At 47.5% G+C, this 14,468-nt stretch overlaps 1 protein-coding gene across 1 annotated transcript; it reads left to right on the forward strand.

The window, feature by feature from the left end:
• Positions 1-4,334: 4,334 nt before the first annotated feature.
• Positions 4,335-13,631, forward strand: CYP1B1 (cytochrome P450 family 1 subfamily B member 1). Its single transcript, XM_066623133.1, has 4 exons — positions 4,335-4,372; positions 5,933-5,987; positions 6,948-8,008; positions 13,025-13,631. The coding sequence occupies exons 1-4, from the start codon at positions 4,335-4,337 to the stop codon at positions 13,629-13,631; spliced, it is 1,761 nt and encodes a 586-aa protein (XP_066479230.1).
• Positions 13,632-14,468: the final 837 nt, after the last annotated feature.

The raw sequence follows: 14,468 nt of genomic DNA on the forward strand, positions 1-14,468 counted from the left end.
CCCTGTGGTTTGTGGAAGCCAAGGGAAATTCTTCCAGGCTAAGATCTTTGATAACCTATTTACGACAGTTAAAAGCATGGTTACCTGCAGTTACCAACTTATTTTCACAACATGTCTGTGAAGTGGATTAGGCTGAATGACTCACCCCAGGAAGGCCTCCCAGTGAGCTCCTTGGCTGAGGGAGGTTTTGTTCTGGGGTATCCTCTGTCCAAACTTAACCCTGTGTTCATAACCTCATATCGATATGACAGAATTGTAGCAGTCACCCAATAAAAACTTTTTCTTATAAATGTGCAAATGCTTTTGCTTCCCAGTCTGAAACCAACTGGTTATATTTGGGATTGGGAGAGGACATAAGAACGTAAGAAGAGCCCATCTAGTCCAGCTTCTTGTATCTCACAGTGGCCCACTAAATGCCCCAGGGAGCACACAAGACAACAGACACAACCTGGATCCTGGTGCTCTCCCCTGCATCTGGCAATCAGAGGCAGCACATACCTACTATGACTTGTAAACCGTAAAGAACTTCTCCTCCAGAAATTTGTCCAATTCCCTCTTAAAGGCATCCAGGCAAGATGCCATCACTACTTCTTGTGGCAAAGAGTTCCACAAACTGATTACACACTGGGTAAAGCAATATTTTTGTCCGTCTGTCTTAACTCTCCCAACACTCAACTTTCGTGGATGTTCCCTGGTTCTGGAGTTATGAGAGAGGGAAAAAAGCATCTCTCTAACTGCTCTGTCTAACCCCTGCATGATTTTGTATGTCTCAATCATGTTCCCCCTCAGGCGCCTCTTTTCTAGACTGAAGGGGCCCAAACGCTGTAGCCTTTTATCATAAGAGAGGTGTCTCAGCCCAGTAATCATTTTGGTTGCTCTCTTTTGCACCTTTTCCATCTCCACAATATCCTTTTTGAGATGCGGCGACCACAACTGGATGCAATACTCCAGGTGTGGCCTTACCATAGATTTGTACAATGGCATTACAATATTAGCTGTCTTATTCTCAATGCCTTTCCTAATGATCCCAAGCATGGAATTAGCCCTCTTTACTGCTACCGCGCATTGGGTTGACACTTTCATCAAGCTGTGCACAAGCACCCCAAGATCTCTCTCCTGATCTGTCACAGACAGCTCAGAACCCATTAGCCTATATATAAAGTTTTGATTCTTTACCCCAATGTGCATGACTTTACACTTACTTACATTGAAACGCATCTGCCATTTTGCTGCCCAGTCTCCCAGTTTGGAGAAATCTTTCAGGAGCTCTTCACAATCTCTTCTGGTCTTCACCACTCAGAAAGGTTTGGTGTCATCCGCAAACTTGGCCACCTCACTGCTTAGCCCTGCCTCCAGATCATTTATGAAGAGGTTGAGAAGCACCGATCCCAGGACAGATCCTTGGGGAACTCCACTTTCTACCTCTCTCCATTGTGAAAATTGCCCATTGACACCCACTCTCAGCTTCCTGGACCTCAACCAGTTCCTAATCCAGGAGAGGACTTGCCCTCTAAATCCCTGACTGTGGAGTTTTCTCAGCAGCCTTTGGTGAGGGACCATGTCAAACACCTTCTGAAAGTCCAGATATATAATGTCCACGGGTTCTTCAGCATCCACAAGCCTGTTGACCTTTTCAAAGAATTCTAAAAGGTTCGTGAGACAAGACTTACCCTTACAGAAGCCATGCTGAGTCTCCCTCAGCAAGGCTTTTTCGTCTATGTGTTTTAAGATTTTATCTTTGATGATGCATTCTACCATTTTACTCGGAACAGACGTTAGGCTAACTGGCCTATAGTTTCCCAGGTCCCCTCTCCTTCCCTTTTTAAAGATCGGTGTGATATTTGCTATTCTCCAATCTTCTGGCACCATGGCAGTTTTAAGGGATAAGTTGCATATTTTAGTCAAGAGATCAGCAACTTCATTCTTCAATTCCTTAATAACTCTTGGGTGGATGCCATCAGGGCCCGGTGACTTATTGATCTTTAGTTTGTCAATTAGGTCTGAAACAGCTTCTCTTTTAACCTCTATTTGATTTAATTCCTCAGTCAGAAGGGGCCCTTCAGGCAGCCGTATCTGTCCGAGGTCTTCTGTTGTGAAGACAGATGCAAAGAACTCATTTAATTTGCCATCTCTAAGTCTCCTTATATTTCCCCTTTCTCTCCCTCACCATCCAGAGGGCCAACCACTTCTCTGGCAGGTTTCCTGCTTCTAACATATTTGAAGAAGTTTTTATTATTCCCTTTAATGTTGCTGGCCATGTGTTCCTCATAGTCTCTCTTGGCCTCCCGTATCGCCTTCTTACATTTCTTTTGCCACAGTTTATGTTCCTTTTTATTCTCCTTATTAGGGCAAGACTTCCATTTACGGAAGGAAGCTTCCTTGCCCTTTATAGCCTCTCTAACTTGGCTCCTTAGCCATGTGGGCACCCTCCTGAACTTAGTCAAGCCCTTCTTCCTTTGCAGCATACACTTCTCCTGGGCCTCTATTACTGTTGTTTTAAACAGCTTCCACGCACTCTGGAGAGATTGGACCCTCTTTACCTTTCCTTCCAACTTCTTCCTAACTAGTCTCCTCATTTGAGGGAAGTCCGCCCTTCAGAAGTCAAGGGTTTTTGTGTTTTATTTGTTTGACACTCTTACTCCGACATGCATGGTGAAACTAATTGCAGCATGGTCATTGTTCCCCAATGACTCAGAAACAATTACCTCTCTAACCAGGTCCTGAGTGCCACACAATACTAGATCCAGAGTCGCCTGTCCTCTGGTGGGCTCCATGACTAGTTGCTCTAAAGCATAGTCATTTACTATGTCAAGAAAACCGGTCTCTCTTTCATGACCAGAGCACAAATTGACCCAGTCGATGTCAGGATGATTGAAGTCCCCCATGATTACAATCCTGTCCCTCCTCAACACCTCCCTGATTGGTTTCCTCATTTCAAGGTCCCCTTCTGGTTTCTGGTCTGGAGGATGATAGCATACCCCCCCATTACATCGCTCCTTGAACCTTGTAATTTAACCCACAGCGATTCTATGATGGAGTCAGACCCGCCTTCAATCTCTACTTTCCTGGATTCCACCCCTTTTTTAACATAGATGGCCACCCCACCACCAGCACGACTTTCTCAGTTCCTCCTATAGAGTTTATAGCCCAGGATTGAGCTGCATCTGGTTCTCTGCATTCTACCAGGTTTCCGTTATGCCCACTATGTCAATGTTTTCCCTAGTCACCAAACACTCCCGTTCCCCCATCTTTGCTCAGGCATTAGCATAAAAGCACTTGTATACCAAGTCCCCCAAGATAGGCTGCTTATTCTCTCCTTTATCCTTGCAGTCTCTCATTTTGCTGGATGGGCTATCACATCCCATCATGTTTCTGCTCCCAATTCCTACTCCTACTCTATCCCTGCCTTCTTCCTCTCTAACCTCCCATCTTCATAGGGATGAGAAGTCCCGAACTGGATGCCCCTCGGCTCCTGTCGGCCTTCCCCCAGGGATCAGTTTAAAAGCTGCTCTGCCACCTTTTAAATATTATGCGCCAGCAGTCTGGTCCCATTCTGGTTCAAATGAAGCCCTTCTGGGGGGTGCTCACATTCCCGGTGGGGGTCTCACATTCCCCATTGGCCCTACTAATAAATGACCCCCCCCCCAAATTCCTGTGGCACACCTGTGAACCACTCGTGGCACACCAGTGTGCCACAGCACAGTGGCTGAAAATGGCTTCATGGCATGAACAGGTCAGAGAAGAGAGGGCAGGCAGCCTGCTTTCAGTCGCCAGTGCTGCTGGCATCCCCGGATTGCAGGAAGAGTGTTCCTCGCTGGTACCTTCCAAGGCAGGTGGTGCAGTTTCTCGGTGCTGGTGGCTGGGAAAGGAGCGTGAGATCCTCACAGAGAACTTGGTGCCGCTGACCGTCCCTCCTCTCCTCCCAGCGCCCCCCTTGCTGCAACCCTTGGGCGCTACTTCCCCACTGCGTGTGAGCATCTCATGCGGGGAAAGAAGGGGAGGAGATGGCCAGAGGCTTTCCAGCAGGAGAGCACGCGATGGGAACTCGGCACGCAACGGGGAGGTGACAAGAGGCAGCAGCAGCCGAGGATGGGAAACTTTCGCAGCCTCCAGGGCTAGGGGAGAGCCCTTCCCGCCGCCCGCCAGCTGGCACTGCGTCTTGGGCACCGCGCAGGGAGCAGCCAGGTGCAAGAGCCCTCGGACCGCCGGCGAAGGGCTCCCTCCGGGCGCAGCACTGCCGGCACCTCCGCCCGGGACCTGCCACCAGCCCGCTGGGCTCTTCCCCTGCTCAGCACGTCGAAGGGACCAGCTCCGTCTCGGCGCCTGAAGGCACCATGAGCAAGAGCGAGCGCGGAGAGCAGCTGCTTGGCAGGTCAGTCCCGCTCCGAGGGGATGCGATTCCCTTCCCAAATCACAGGTCCCAAGTTTCCCCCGAGCCTCATCCCACCTTTTTGGTCAGGCGCAAAGTGGGGCATGGGCAGTTTTCCCTGCTATGGACTGCTCCGTTCTGGGTAGAAAGTGATTTCATCATTCCTTTGATCTCACCTCTCCTGCCAGCCCCTATGTTGGGGGTGTGTGTGTGGAGAAGTGAGTCTGTGGGCTCTGGGACCCCTTCCATTGGGATATACAGACCCTGCACTGGAGCTGAGCAGGTTGAAATCCCCATCCTTGCAAGGTCTCGGACAAGTTCCAGTCTAACCTACCTCACTGGGGTCATGAGGATTTAAATTGAAGTGAGAACTGTAAAATAATGCTGTGCATAGAAAAAGAATAGGGGTGGGAGGAGACCTATTGCTACTAAGGGCAGAGTAGCAAGACTGAGCTTCTGGATGCTACAAATTGGGTTCGTTCAGAAGGCTACAATCCAGTCTTTCGAAGAAACTCAAATGGGTGACATCATCCACATTAATTTTTCAAATATGTTGGTGTCATGTGTCATTTAATGAATAGGATTTCCTAACAGAGCCATGATCTATGCAGCAAGGTTGGACAGAGAAACATTTTTGGTGGCTCTTCTGCAGGTTGGTAATTCCCTTCTCCTCCAGATCCAACCAAGCCCAAAGTTGTGTATCATTCAGAACTGCAATGCCTTTTGGGCAAGCATCTAGTAGTGTTCATGGGATCTTTTAACATATCTTTATGGCAGCTACTCATTGCTACCTTCCAATCCAATTCTGGCCTAATGTTTTGTGCTGAAGGGCTTGTTTTCTGATGCCATGAATGTCTACACATGGAGATGCTATCCAGAAACTTCACATTTTCCTCTGCTGCTCTTTACCTAAAAACATACATTCCTACTTTCATAAGTCTGACTGCACAAATGTGACATATTCCCATAACATTCCAAATGTAAAGCTTTGTGTGATAGATACCCTTTTCTTCTTGAAAATCTACAATGAGCAAAAAGTCAATACATCAGCCTTTCCTGGCATTGAAATACAGTAATAGAGCAACGCTTACAACCTGTTGAATTTTTGCCTATCAGGCAGCTGTTTAAAGTAGGAGAGTCCTGCCAGAAACATTTGCAGGATGCCTTTCAAAAGTGATGGCCAAAGAGAATAAGCAGGATGCATAAATTTTTTTTTGTTAAAAACTCATCAGATTTTTTTTTTAAAGATTGTTTTATTTGTTTAATATTTAATAGCAACACTTGCTATAACAGGAGTTAAACTCCACACTTCTCTTAAAACTCAAACCATGACCCTCTTTCTCACACAATGTATGAAAGAAAGCCTGGTTTTCTAAGTAAAAAAAATAATAACCTAGGGGAAAATATTTGAATTCTGAAGTAAGGTTATAAGTGCGATACATTAGATCATATATTTATTACTGTAGCACATTATGAATATTTCTGCCCATCCGCCAAACATTGTGGACATTTACTTTCCATCTCATGGAAAAACACTGTTTTGTCTACTACCCTACAACCCAGTGCTACACATGTCTACTCAGAGTTACATTCTCTGGAGTTCAATGAGGATTACCAGGTAAGCCTGGAATCATAGCCACACTTACCTGGGAGTAAATCTCATTGAACACAATGGGACTTACTTCTGAGTAGACAAGCACAGGATTGGGTTGCAAGTATGCAACCTAAGGTGTAAGTGTGCAACCTATCCAGTGCTATGCATCTGTGACAACGGGAGCGTTTGCTGCACCATCCGGTGGAGGGGATCACTCCTGGAGGCCTCCCAAAAGGGAACATATGTTCCCATCCCTCCGGGCTGCACTGCAGCTGCATCAGCACTGGAAAGTTGGATAGGATTGGGTCCTTAGTTCACAATCCTGCACACCTAACTCTATGTCAGATTGCTGCCACTGCTTTCAAGTTAGGGATTTTTACTTTCATAGTCCCTCCCCCACTTCTCTAAGCACATATAACTGTTTAGTGCAAAGAAACATAACTGGAAGTTTTGAATTATGAATTATACAGTTTTACTGAGCTGCAGTCCAATATGTTTTTGTTATTACAGTGTATTATATAGGAAACACCTAACTAATGAAAGGGGAAACTTGCTTTAAAGCAGTATTTCAAACTAGTCTTTTCCTCCTCCTGATAATTTGACCTCCACCCGATTTCAATCAATCAGTGGCTCAGAGTGCTATCAAGCTGTATTATTTCCAGCAGAATCAAGGCTTAAATCTTTCTCTGGACTATGCCCTTCAGGCTTCAGCTTGCAGGTTGCCTGTCTGACTGCTTCCCGAGGGGAAAAAACACCTTGGACACACACACACAAACTATAGTTGTGACCATTTGGGGGTATTTTATTAAAATATTTTAATATTGACGTATTTTATTAAAACATCTGGAATATTTTATTGAAATGCTTCCTGGGCACAAAAAAACTATAGTTGTGATAATTTGGGGGTATTTTATTAAAATATTGGGGTGTTTCATTGGGCTATTATTAAAATATTGGGCTATTTTCTTGGGGTTTGTATGAAAGTGTTGGGGTCGTTTTATTAAAGGACACGCAGCTGGGCGAAGCCCGGAGCCCGATCCTGCCGGACTAACGCGGCCCTCTCTCCGCAGGGAAGCGCAGCCGGCCGGCGGGCCCCCGCTGCAGGGCGCGCTGCTGCTGCTGCTGGCGCTGCTGGTGGCCTTCCAGGCGGCGAGGCTGCTGCTGCGGGCGCGGCGCAAGCGGCCGGAGCCGCCGGGACCCTTCCCCTGGCCCCTGCTGGGCAACGCGGCGCAGCTGGGCCGCGCGCCGCACCTGGCCCTGGGGCGCCTGGCGGCCACCTACGGCGACGTGTTCCGGCTGCGCCTGGGCGGCTGGCCCGTGGTGGTGCTGAGCGGCGAGCGCGCCGTGCGGCAGGCGCTGGTGCGCCAGGCGGCAGCCTTCGCGGGGCGGCCGCGCTTCCCCAGCTTCCGGCTGGTGTCCGGCGGGCACAGCCTGGCCTTCGGCGCGCCCTCAGAGCTGTGGCGGCTGCAGCGGCGCCTGGCGCTGTCCGCGCTGCGCGGCCTGTCGGCGCGGCCTCCGCGCCTGCTGGAGCGGCCCCTGCTGGCCGAGACGCGCGCCCTGCTGGGCCTGCTGCTGCGCGCCTGCGCCGGCGGCGCCTTCGTGGACCCGGCGCGCAGCCTGGTGGTGGCCGTGGCCAACGTGATGAGCGCGCTCTGCTTCGGCCGCCGCTACGGCCACGGCGACGCCGAGTTCCAGCGCCTGGTGGGCCGCAACGAGCAGTTCGGCAGCGCCGTGGGCGCCGGCAGCCTCGTGGACGTCCTGCCCTGGCTGCAGCACTTCCCCAGCCCCGTGCGCTCCGCCTTCCGCGCCTTCCGCGCCCTCAACCGCGACTTCTACGGCTTCGTGCGCCGCAAGTTCGTCCAGCACCAGCGCAGCCTCCGGCCGGGCGCGCAGCCCCGCGACCTCATGGACGCCTGCATCCGCCTGCAGCAGGCGCAGCCCGCCCTGCCCCTCGAGCACGTGCCCGCCACGCTCACCGACATCTTCGGCGCCAGCCAAGACACGCTCTCCACCGCCCTGCAGTGGTTCCTGGTCTTCCTCGTCAGGTGAGCCCTGCCGGGTGGGTCACCCCGCGTGGACACGTGCCCTGGGTAGAGGGGCGCCGGAGGGCGGGCGACAGCTCCGAGAGCCCAGGCCTGTCTGCTCAGAAGTAAGCCCCCTTAGAGTCCAGGGAGCTTACTCCCAGGAAAGTGCACACAGGACTGCCGACTAAGAGCCCAGTCCTACGTATGTCTACTCAGAAGTAAGTCTCCTTAGAGTCAATGGGGCTTACTCCCAGGAAAGTGTGCACAGGACTGCCGCCTAAGAACCTGAGCCTATGCCTGTCTACTCAGAAGCAAGTCCCATTATAGTCAATGGGGCTTACTCCCAGGAAAGTGTGCGTTGGATTGCTGCCTAAGAGCCCAGTCCTATGCCTGCCTACTCGGAAGTAAGCCCCGTTATAGTCGGTGGAGCTTACTCGGGAAAGCGTGCATAGGCTGGAAGCAGATAATAGGATGTACCCCCCCCCATCAGAGGTGGTGTATCAAGACCTTTGAGACAGGCACTCATCCCACCTGTCATCCTTGCTTGTGGTGTAAAACAGAACTTGGCACCAGGATGCAGGTCTCTTGTTGTGCTCCCTGAGGCATATGGTGGGCCACTGTGAGACTGGACTAGATGGGTCTTTGGCCTGATCCAGTGGGGCTCTTTTTATGTTCTTACTAGGGATCTATAGTCCAGGTCTTTGAAAAGAAATGTGTGTGTATGTGTGCCATGGAAATGTGTGGCTTGCCTCTGTCGTATTCAGATGCTTCTGATTTACCTTCTCAACCTGATTTTGGTGCCAGAGTCTACAAAAAAAGTCCAAATGGAGCCCTTCCTCCATGACCCCAATGCACACTGATCAGTGTGGTGACTGGTCAATTCTCATGTGCACATGTTTTGTGCGTGTGTACAGTGTTGTGTCCAGTAGTTCAGATTAGTGTCTCCGTGCCACCATCCTTAGCTTCCAAGTTGGTTTACTTTGCTTCATAGTACAACCACTGATGGATCTAAATGAAATAGCTAGCAGGGTCCGTGAAGGAGATACAGGATTTAAGAAGAAATGTAGTGCTGAAACCCATCCTCCAGAGGCAGTCCAAGAACTACTGGGATAATTCCCCCCCCCTTGGATTCCTTTTCCTTATTTTTGTGATGTGACATATGTTGCTTACTATAGCAGCAAGAAAAGTCAAGTTCGGGAACCCACTCATCCCCTTACCTAACCAGTTGCTCAGTCTTATTGCCACTGAAAGGATTCCTAATGTAAACAAGCTGCGAGATCTTGCTATCTGGAACGCTTCATGTGACTGCAGGGGAAAAAAAACCAAAAAACTTGGATCCTATCTTGAAATAAGGTGTGTAATACACTATGTATATTCCCAAATACAAATTAGCCCATTATTTTGAGAACAAAAACTTACAGCACAATCCTGTGCATTTCTACTGAGAAGTAAGCCCCCATATTGAGTTAAATGGGACTTACTCCTGGGTTGGTATGTATAAGGTTGCAGCTCTAGCTGTCCCTTGACGTGAAGGCATTAAACCGATCTGAGCTGGTGATTAGCATTGTGTTTCCAGTAGCAGGAAAATACGAGTATGCAGTAGGCACAGGAGGAACCTAGCTGTTTTAATTTATGAATCACTAACACAGAAATTCTGGGAAATTTGCCAAATCCAAAAGTTGTTTAAGTTAGAGAAAAAAGTTCATATCGGTGAAACATATTAGGGAAAAGTTGGCAAAATGGCAACAAGATTATATCTGGAGTGTCACACATTTTTGCCAAGTTAAAATTGGTGAGATCAATGAGATAAACTCTGCTTAAACATACTAGGAAGTTGATGCACTGTGTTATAAATGTTTTTATTATATCCTGCATGCTATGATATTTATATTTATTATGAAAGCCTGACATGGGCAAAAAAGACTTACAGCCCAGTCCTATCCAACTTTCCAGCACTGGTGGAACCGCAGTGCAGCCCCAGGGTAAAGGAACAAATGTTCCCAAACTGTAAAGAGGCCTCTGTGACTGCATTCCCAACACAGGAAGCAGTGCATATCCTATAGCAGTGATTTTCAACCTTTTTCATCTCACACTGTCATCTCACACACATTGTCACATGGCACACTGTCAAGGCACTAAAATTGTCAAGGCACACCATCAGTCTGTTGACAATTGTCAAGGCACGCTGTACTGTGGGCAGAGGGCTCACATCCCCCAATGGCTCTATTAATAAATGGCCCTCGCCCAAACTCCCACAGCACACCTGCAGACCATTCGCGGCACACCAGTGTTGAAAATGGCTGCCCTGTAGGCACAGCAGCACTGGAAAATTGGATAGGATTGGGCCCTTATTGTGCAAACTAGTTATGCAATCCTGCAGTGAGATTTAAGCAGACTAAGGGCCCAATCCTATCCAACTTTCCAGCACCTGTGCAGCTGCAATGCAGCCTGGAGATAAGGGAACAAATGGCACCTTACCTTGAGGAGGCCTCTGTGTCTGCCTCCCCAGCAAAGGATGCAGTGCACAACCCATTGTCATGGCTGCACTGGCCCTGGAAAATTGGATAGGATTGGGCCTTAATCCTGTAATCCTATTCACACTTACCTAGGAATAAGCACCATTGAATATAATAGAACTTCCTTCTGAGTAGACAGGCATAGGATTGGGCTGCAGTAGTGCAGTCTTATGCATATCTACTCAAAACTAAATCCCACTAAATTCAGTGGACCAGGCAAATCTGTATCGAATTGCAACCTATGTGCAAAATTGCAACCTTGGCACTCATTCTGTTGAACAGAGTTTATGTAATATAATATACAGTATTTATAATATACAGTATTTATATACCGCCTTTCTTGGTCTTTATTCAAGACTTTATTCAAGGCGGTTTACATAGGCAGGCTTATTAAATCCACGCAGGGATTTTTACAAATTGAAAGAAGGTTCTTTCTTTCAAGAACCACTACATTCAGGTGTTTCAATCCGATCTGGTTTAACATTCTGGCCTCCATCCTCCCACGCTCCGAGCAGATGGAACAGCTCAGCTGCAGCTTGCCAGCTGCTTCAAGGTCGCACGGTGCCGGTGGCCTCGAACTGGCAACCTTGTGGATGTTAATCTTCAGGCAAATGGAGGCTCTACCCTCTAGACCAGACCTCCTGCCCAGACCCTCCTGTAAGCTATTTGCATTATTTGCCTTACATTGCAATCCTATGCTTGTCTGCTCAGATATAAGTCCCATTGTGTCCCATGGGGCTTACTCCCAGGAAGGAATTTATAGGACTGTAGCCTTACAGCCCAATCCACCAAACACATTATGTTGGTGACAGTTGCTTTACGCAGTCACTTTACACTTGATGGCACTTCATGGCAGTTGCAAATGCAACTATACCAGTGACTGTGGGCTGGTTGCTGCTGCAAGCAGCAAGCTGCCAGAAATGTGGTCTGACAGAACGGGGGCATTTGCCAGTGCAGGTAAGGATGAGCAGGGGGTGAAATGGGTTGGGGGGAGGGAGAGTGGTGGGCAGAAGGGGGGGCAGGGAAGAGGGTGAATTTGGCCTGGGAGGGATGGTTCAATGGCAGTGGTGCCTCTCAAATCCTAGCCCCCTTCCTGAGCCTGTTCTGCCTTCATGGGCCAATACGGACTTGCATCAGCTACAGACCTGACACAGGTCCAAGTTGACCCATGGCAGCTGCTGGGGTTTACCCTAAAGCAAGAGAACAAATGTTCCCTTTGGGGGGAGGGGGCTCAACATGTCAAAACTCCCCTATGGGATGCAGCAGACACCACATTGACAGTACTGCATTGCTGCGTGGGAAGTTAAGGTAGGATTGGGCTGCTAAACAAAAGATGTGTTGGACTAAGGGCACAGTCCTAACCCCTTATGTCAGTGCTTTCCAGTACTGGCATAGCGGTGCCAATGGAACATGTGCTGCATCCTGCAGTTGGGTGTCACTCACGAAGGTCTCCTCAAAGTAAGAAAATGTTTGTTCCCTTACCTCAAAACTGCACTGCCCTTATGTCAGTGCTTTCCAGCACTGACATAAGGGGTTAGGATTGCGCCCTAAAACTAATTTCAAAGAACAGAAACTTGTATTAAAATTTTTCCTCCAGTCAGTCAGTTTTTTTCTGCCGGTATTTTGTAAGATCTATTTAGTGGGAAGACGGGAACCCAAAAACCCTCAGGCTATTCTCATTAATAACTTTCTCAAAAGCAAATAAATATTTAAATTCCAGGATATAATCTCCAGTGTTTGCATGTTTGCTCTTCTCACAGCAGCATTTTGTATTGTTTGACTTCAGTGTGCTGTATACATGTCCATAACAAATCCCAATTCTGGTTTCATAAAGAAAAAGATTCACTATCTCAACAAAGAGAGAATAAATGCATGACACCAGTTGCTTTTAGAGATATAGGAGGTGTAAAAATAATAAACAAAAAACCATAATAATTATCTTCATACTGCATTCAAATATTTCTCTACATTGGCCACCGGCACATTAGAGGGAATGTGGTATGGGTCTTGATCCAGACCATTCTCTGAACAGTTCACAGATGAAGTACCCATGTGCAGAGGGATTCCCTTAGGGCATAACAAAGTGACAGGTGTTTGTTACCCCAACACACCAGGCTGTTGGGAGGCCTGTGCGTATGTCCTGTGCCTCCATCTATCCTGCCTTCTTGACTTAATCAAATAATATGTGCTTAGAGCTGCCATTCCTTGTCTGAGCAGAAATATAAGAGTGGGCATAGTTTGGGCAGGAATGTGGACAGTGTGTGCAAATTCTGAGCACTGTGAGTCAAGCCAGGTGTTAATTTTTGCATGCACGACACAAGCTGCATGCTTGTTTTTTTAATGTAAAATTGTGCACACAGGGCCCCATCTAGATTGCGGCCAAGCGCTTAAAGTCTTTGTCATGCCACAACTGAGTCTGTATCAATTTTGGGGTGGGGGGGAGGGTAGGTGGCAAGCTTTCCAGGAATTGTAAGAAGAGCTTAATAAACAGCTATTTTGGGGTTCTTTTCCTTTTCATCAGGTATCCAAAAGTGCAGGCTAAGCTGCAAGAAGAAATAGATACGGTGATTGGCCGTGATCGCTTGCCTTGTGCCGAGGATCAGTGCAGCTTGCCTTATGTTATGGCTTTCCTTTATGAATCTCTGCGCTTCAGCAGCTTTGTGCCAGTCACCATCCCACACTCCACCACTGTCGACACCACCTTAATGGGCTACCACATCCCCAAAGATACGGTTGTCTTTGTCAATCAGTGGTCAGTGAATCATGACCCAGCAAAATGGTCTGCCCCAGAGGACTTCAATCCTTCAAGATTCCTGGATGAGAATGGCTTGCTCAACAAAGATCTCACAAGCAGTGTGATGATTTTTTCGGTTGGCAAACGTCGGTGCATTGGTGAAGAGTTATCCAAAGTGCAGCTCTTTCTTTTCATTGCCATTTTGGTACACCAGTGCAATTTCACTGCTAATCCACTTGAAGACTCCACCATGAATTTCACCTATGGATTGACTATTAAACCTAAACCTTATACAGTCAATGTCATGCTTCGGGATACCATGGATTTGCTGGATAATGCTGTACAGAAATTTCAGGCAGAACAAGATGGTGAAAGTTGCCTCATAAGCAACTGATATAAGCCTGCAGTTTGAACCTTTGTTGGTATAGTTGTATAAGGATCTTGTTCCATCCTTTTCTTTTTATATTTAAATGAAATATGTTGAAATATAATGTATTTTGGAGAGCTAGTAGCATGATGTGAAGTAAAGCAATCCTTTTTTTAGGGGGGTCAGTATTTGGTTTGATGAGTATTTGGTAAGTTCATGACCTCTGTGTTTATTGCTAGCCATAAACATTAAAGGCACTCTCCCAGGCTGATTTTTTTTTTAAAGTTATAGGTCTTAATCCTGATCTACTTTTAAAGATCCTGCATCCCAAAGTGGAAAATGATCCCGAAGTATTCTCTTTATCCTATCATATTGAGACTATAATTGAGAATGATTATGGTGTACCTTGGTCATGTCTCTTTGTTAAAATTCCAAGTCAATTTTTTTCAAAAGAAAGATTTTAAAAATAAGCACAATATCATTCTGAAATGTTTCTCAAGCAAGCATAATGCATAGCAATTCTTGATTTGGACAGTGCATTTAAAAATGTGAGAAAGTTATCTATTTACCTCTTATCAATACACAAAAATGGTCCTGGATCAGTAGCACAAAAGCTGCAGATAGCTCAAGGTCCCGCATGTGAACAGCAGCTCCCAGATGTCCTACTGGAGCAGGTAGGCCAACATGCTTGGGGGAGGATCATGGGTAGTTAGGGCAGGGAGTGGGCTGGGTGGTAGGGGAGGATCTCAGTAGCACATGCTGAGATTCAGTCCTTTTTTCTTGGCCCCAAACAGGCCCTTGAGTCTCCTTGGAGGCCAGGTGACCTACTTGGAGGTAAGGTAATTAAGAAAAAGTTTTACTTAC

The sequence above is a fragment of the Tiliqua scincoides genome, chromosome 1 (genome assembly GCF_035046505.1).
Source record: "Tiliqua scincoides isolate rTilSci1 chromosome 1, rTilSci1.hap2, whole genome shotgun sequence".
In the NCBI taxonomy this organism is placed as follows: Eukaryota; Metazoa; Chordata; class Lepidosauria; order Squamata; family Scincidae; genus Tiliqua; species Tiliqua scincoides.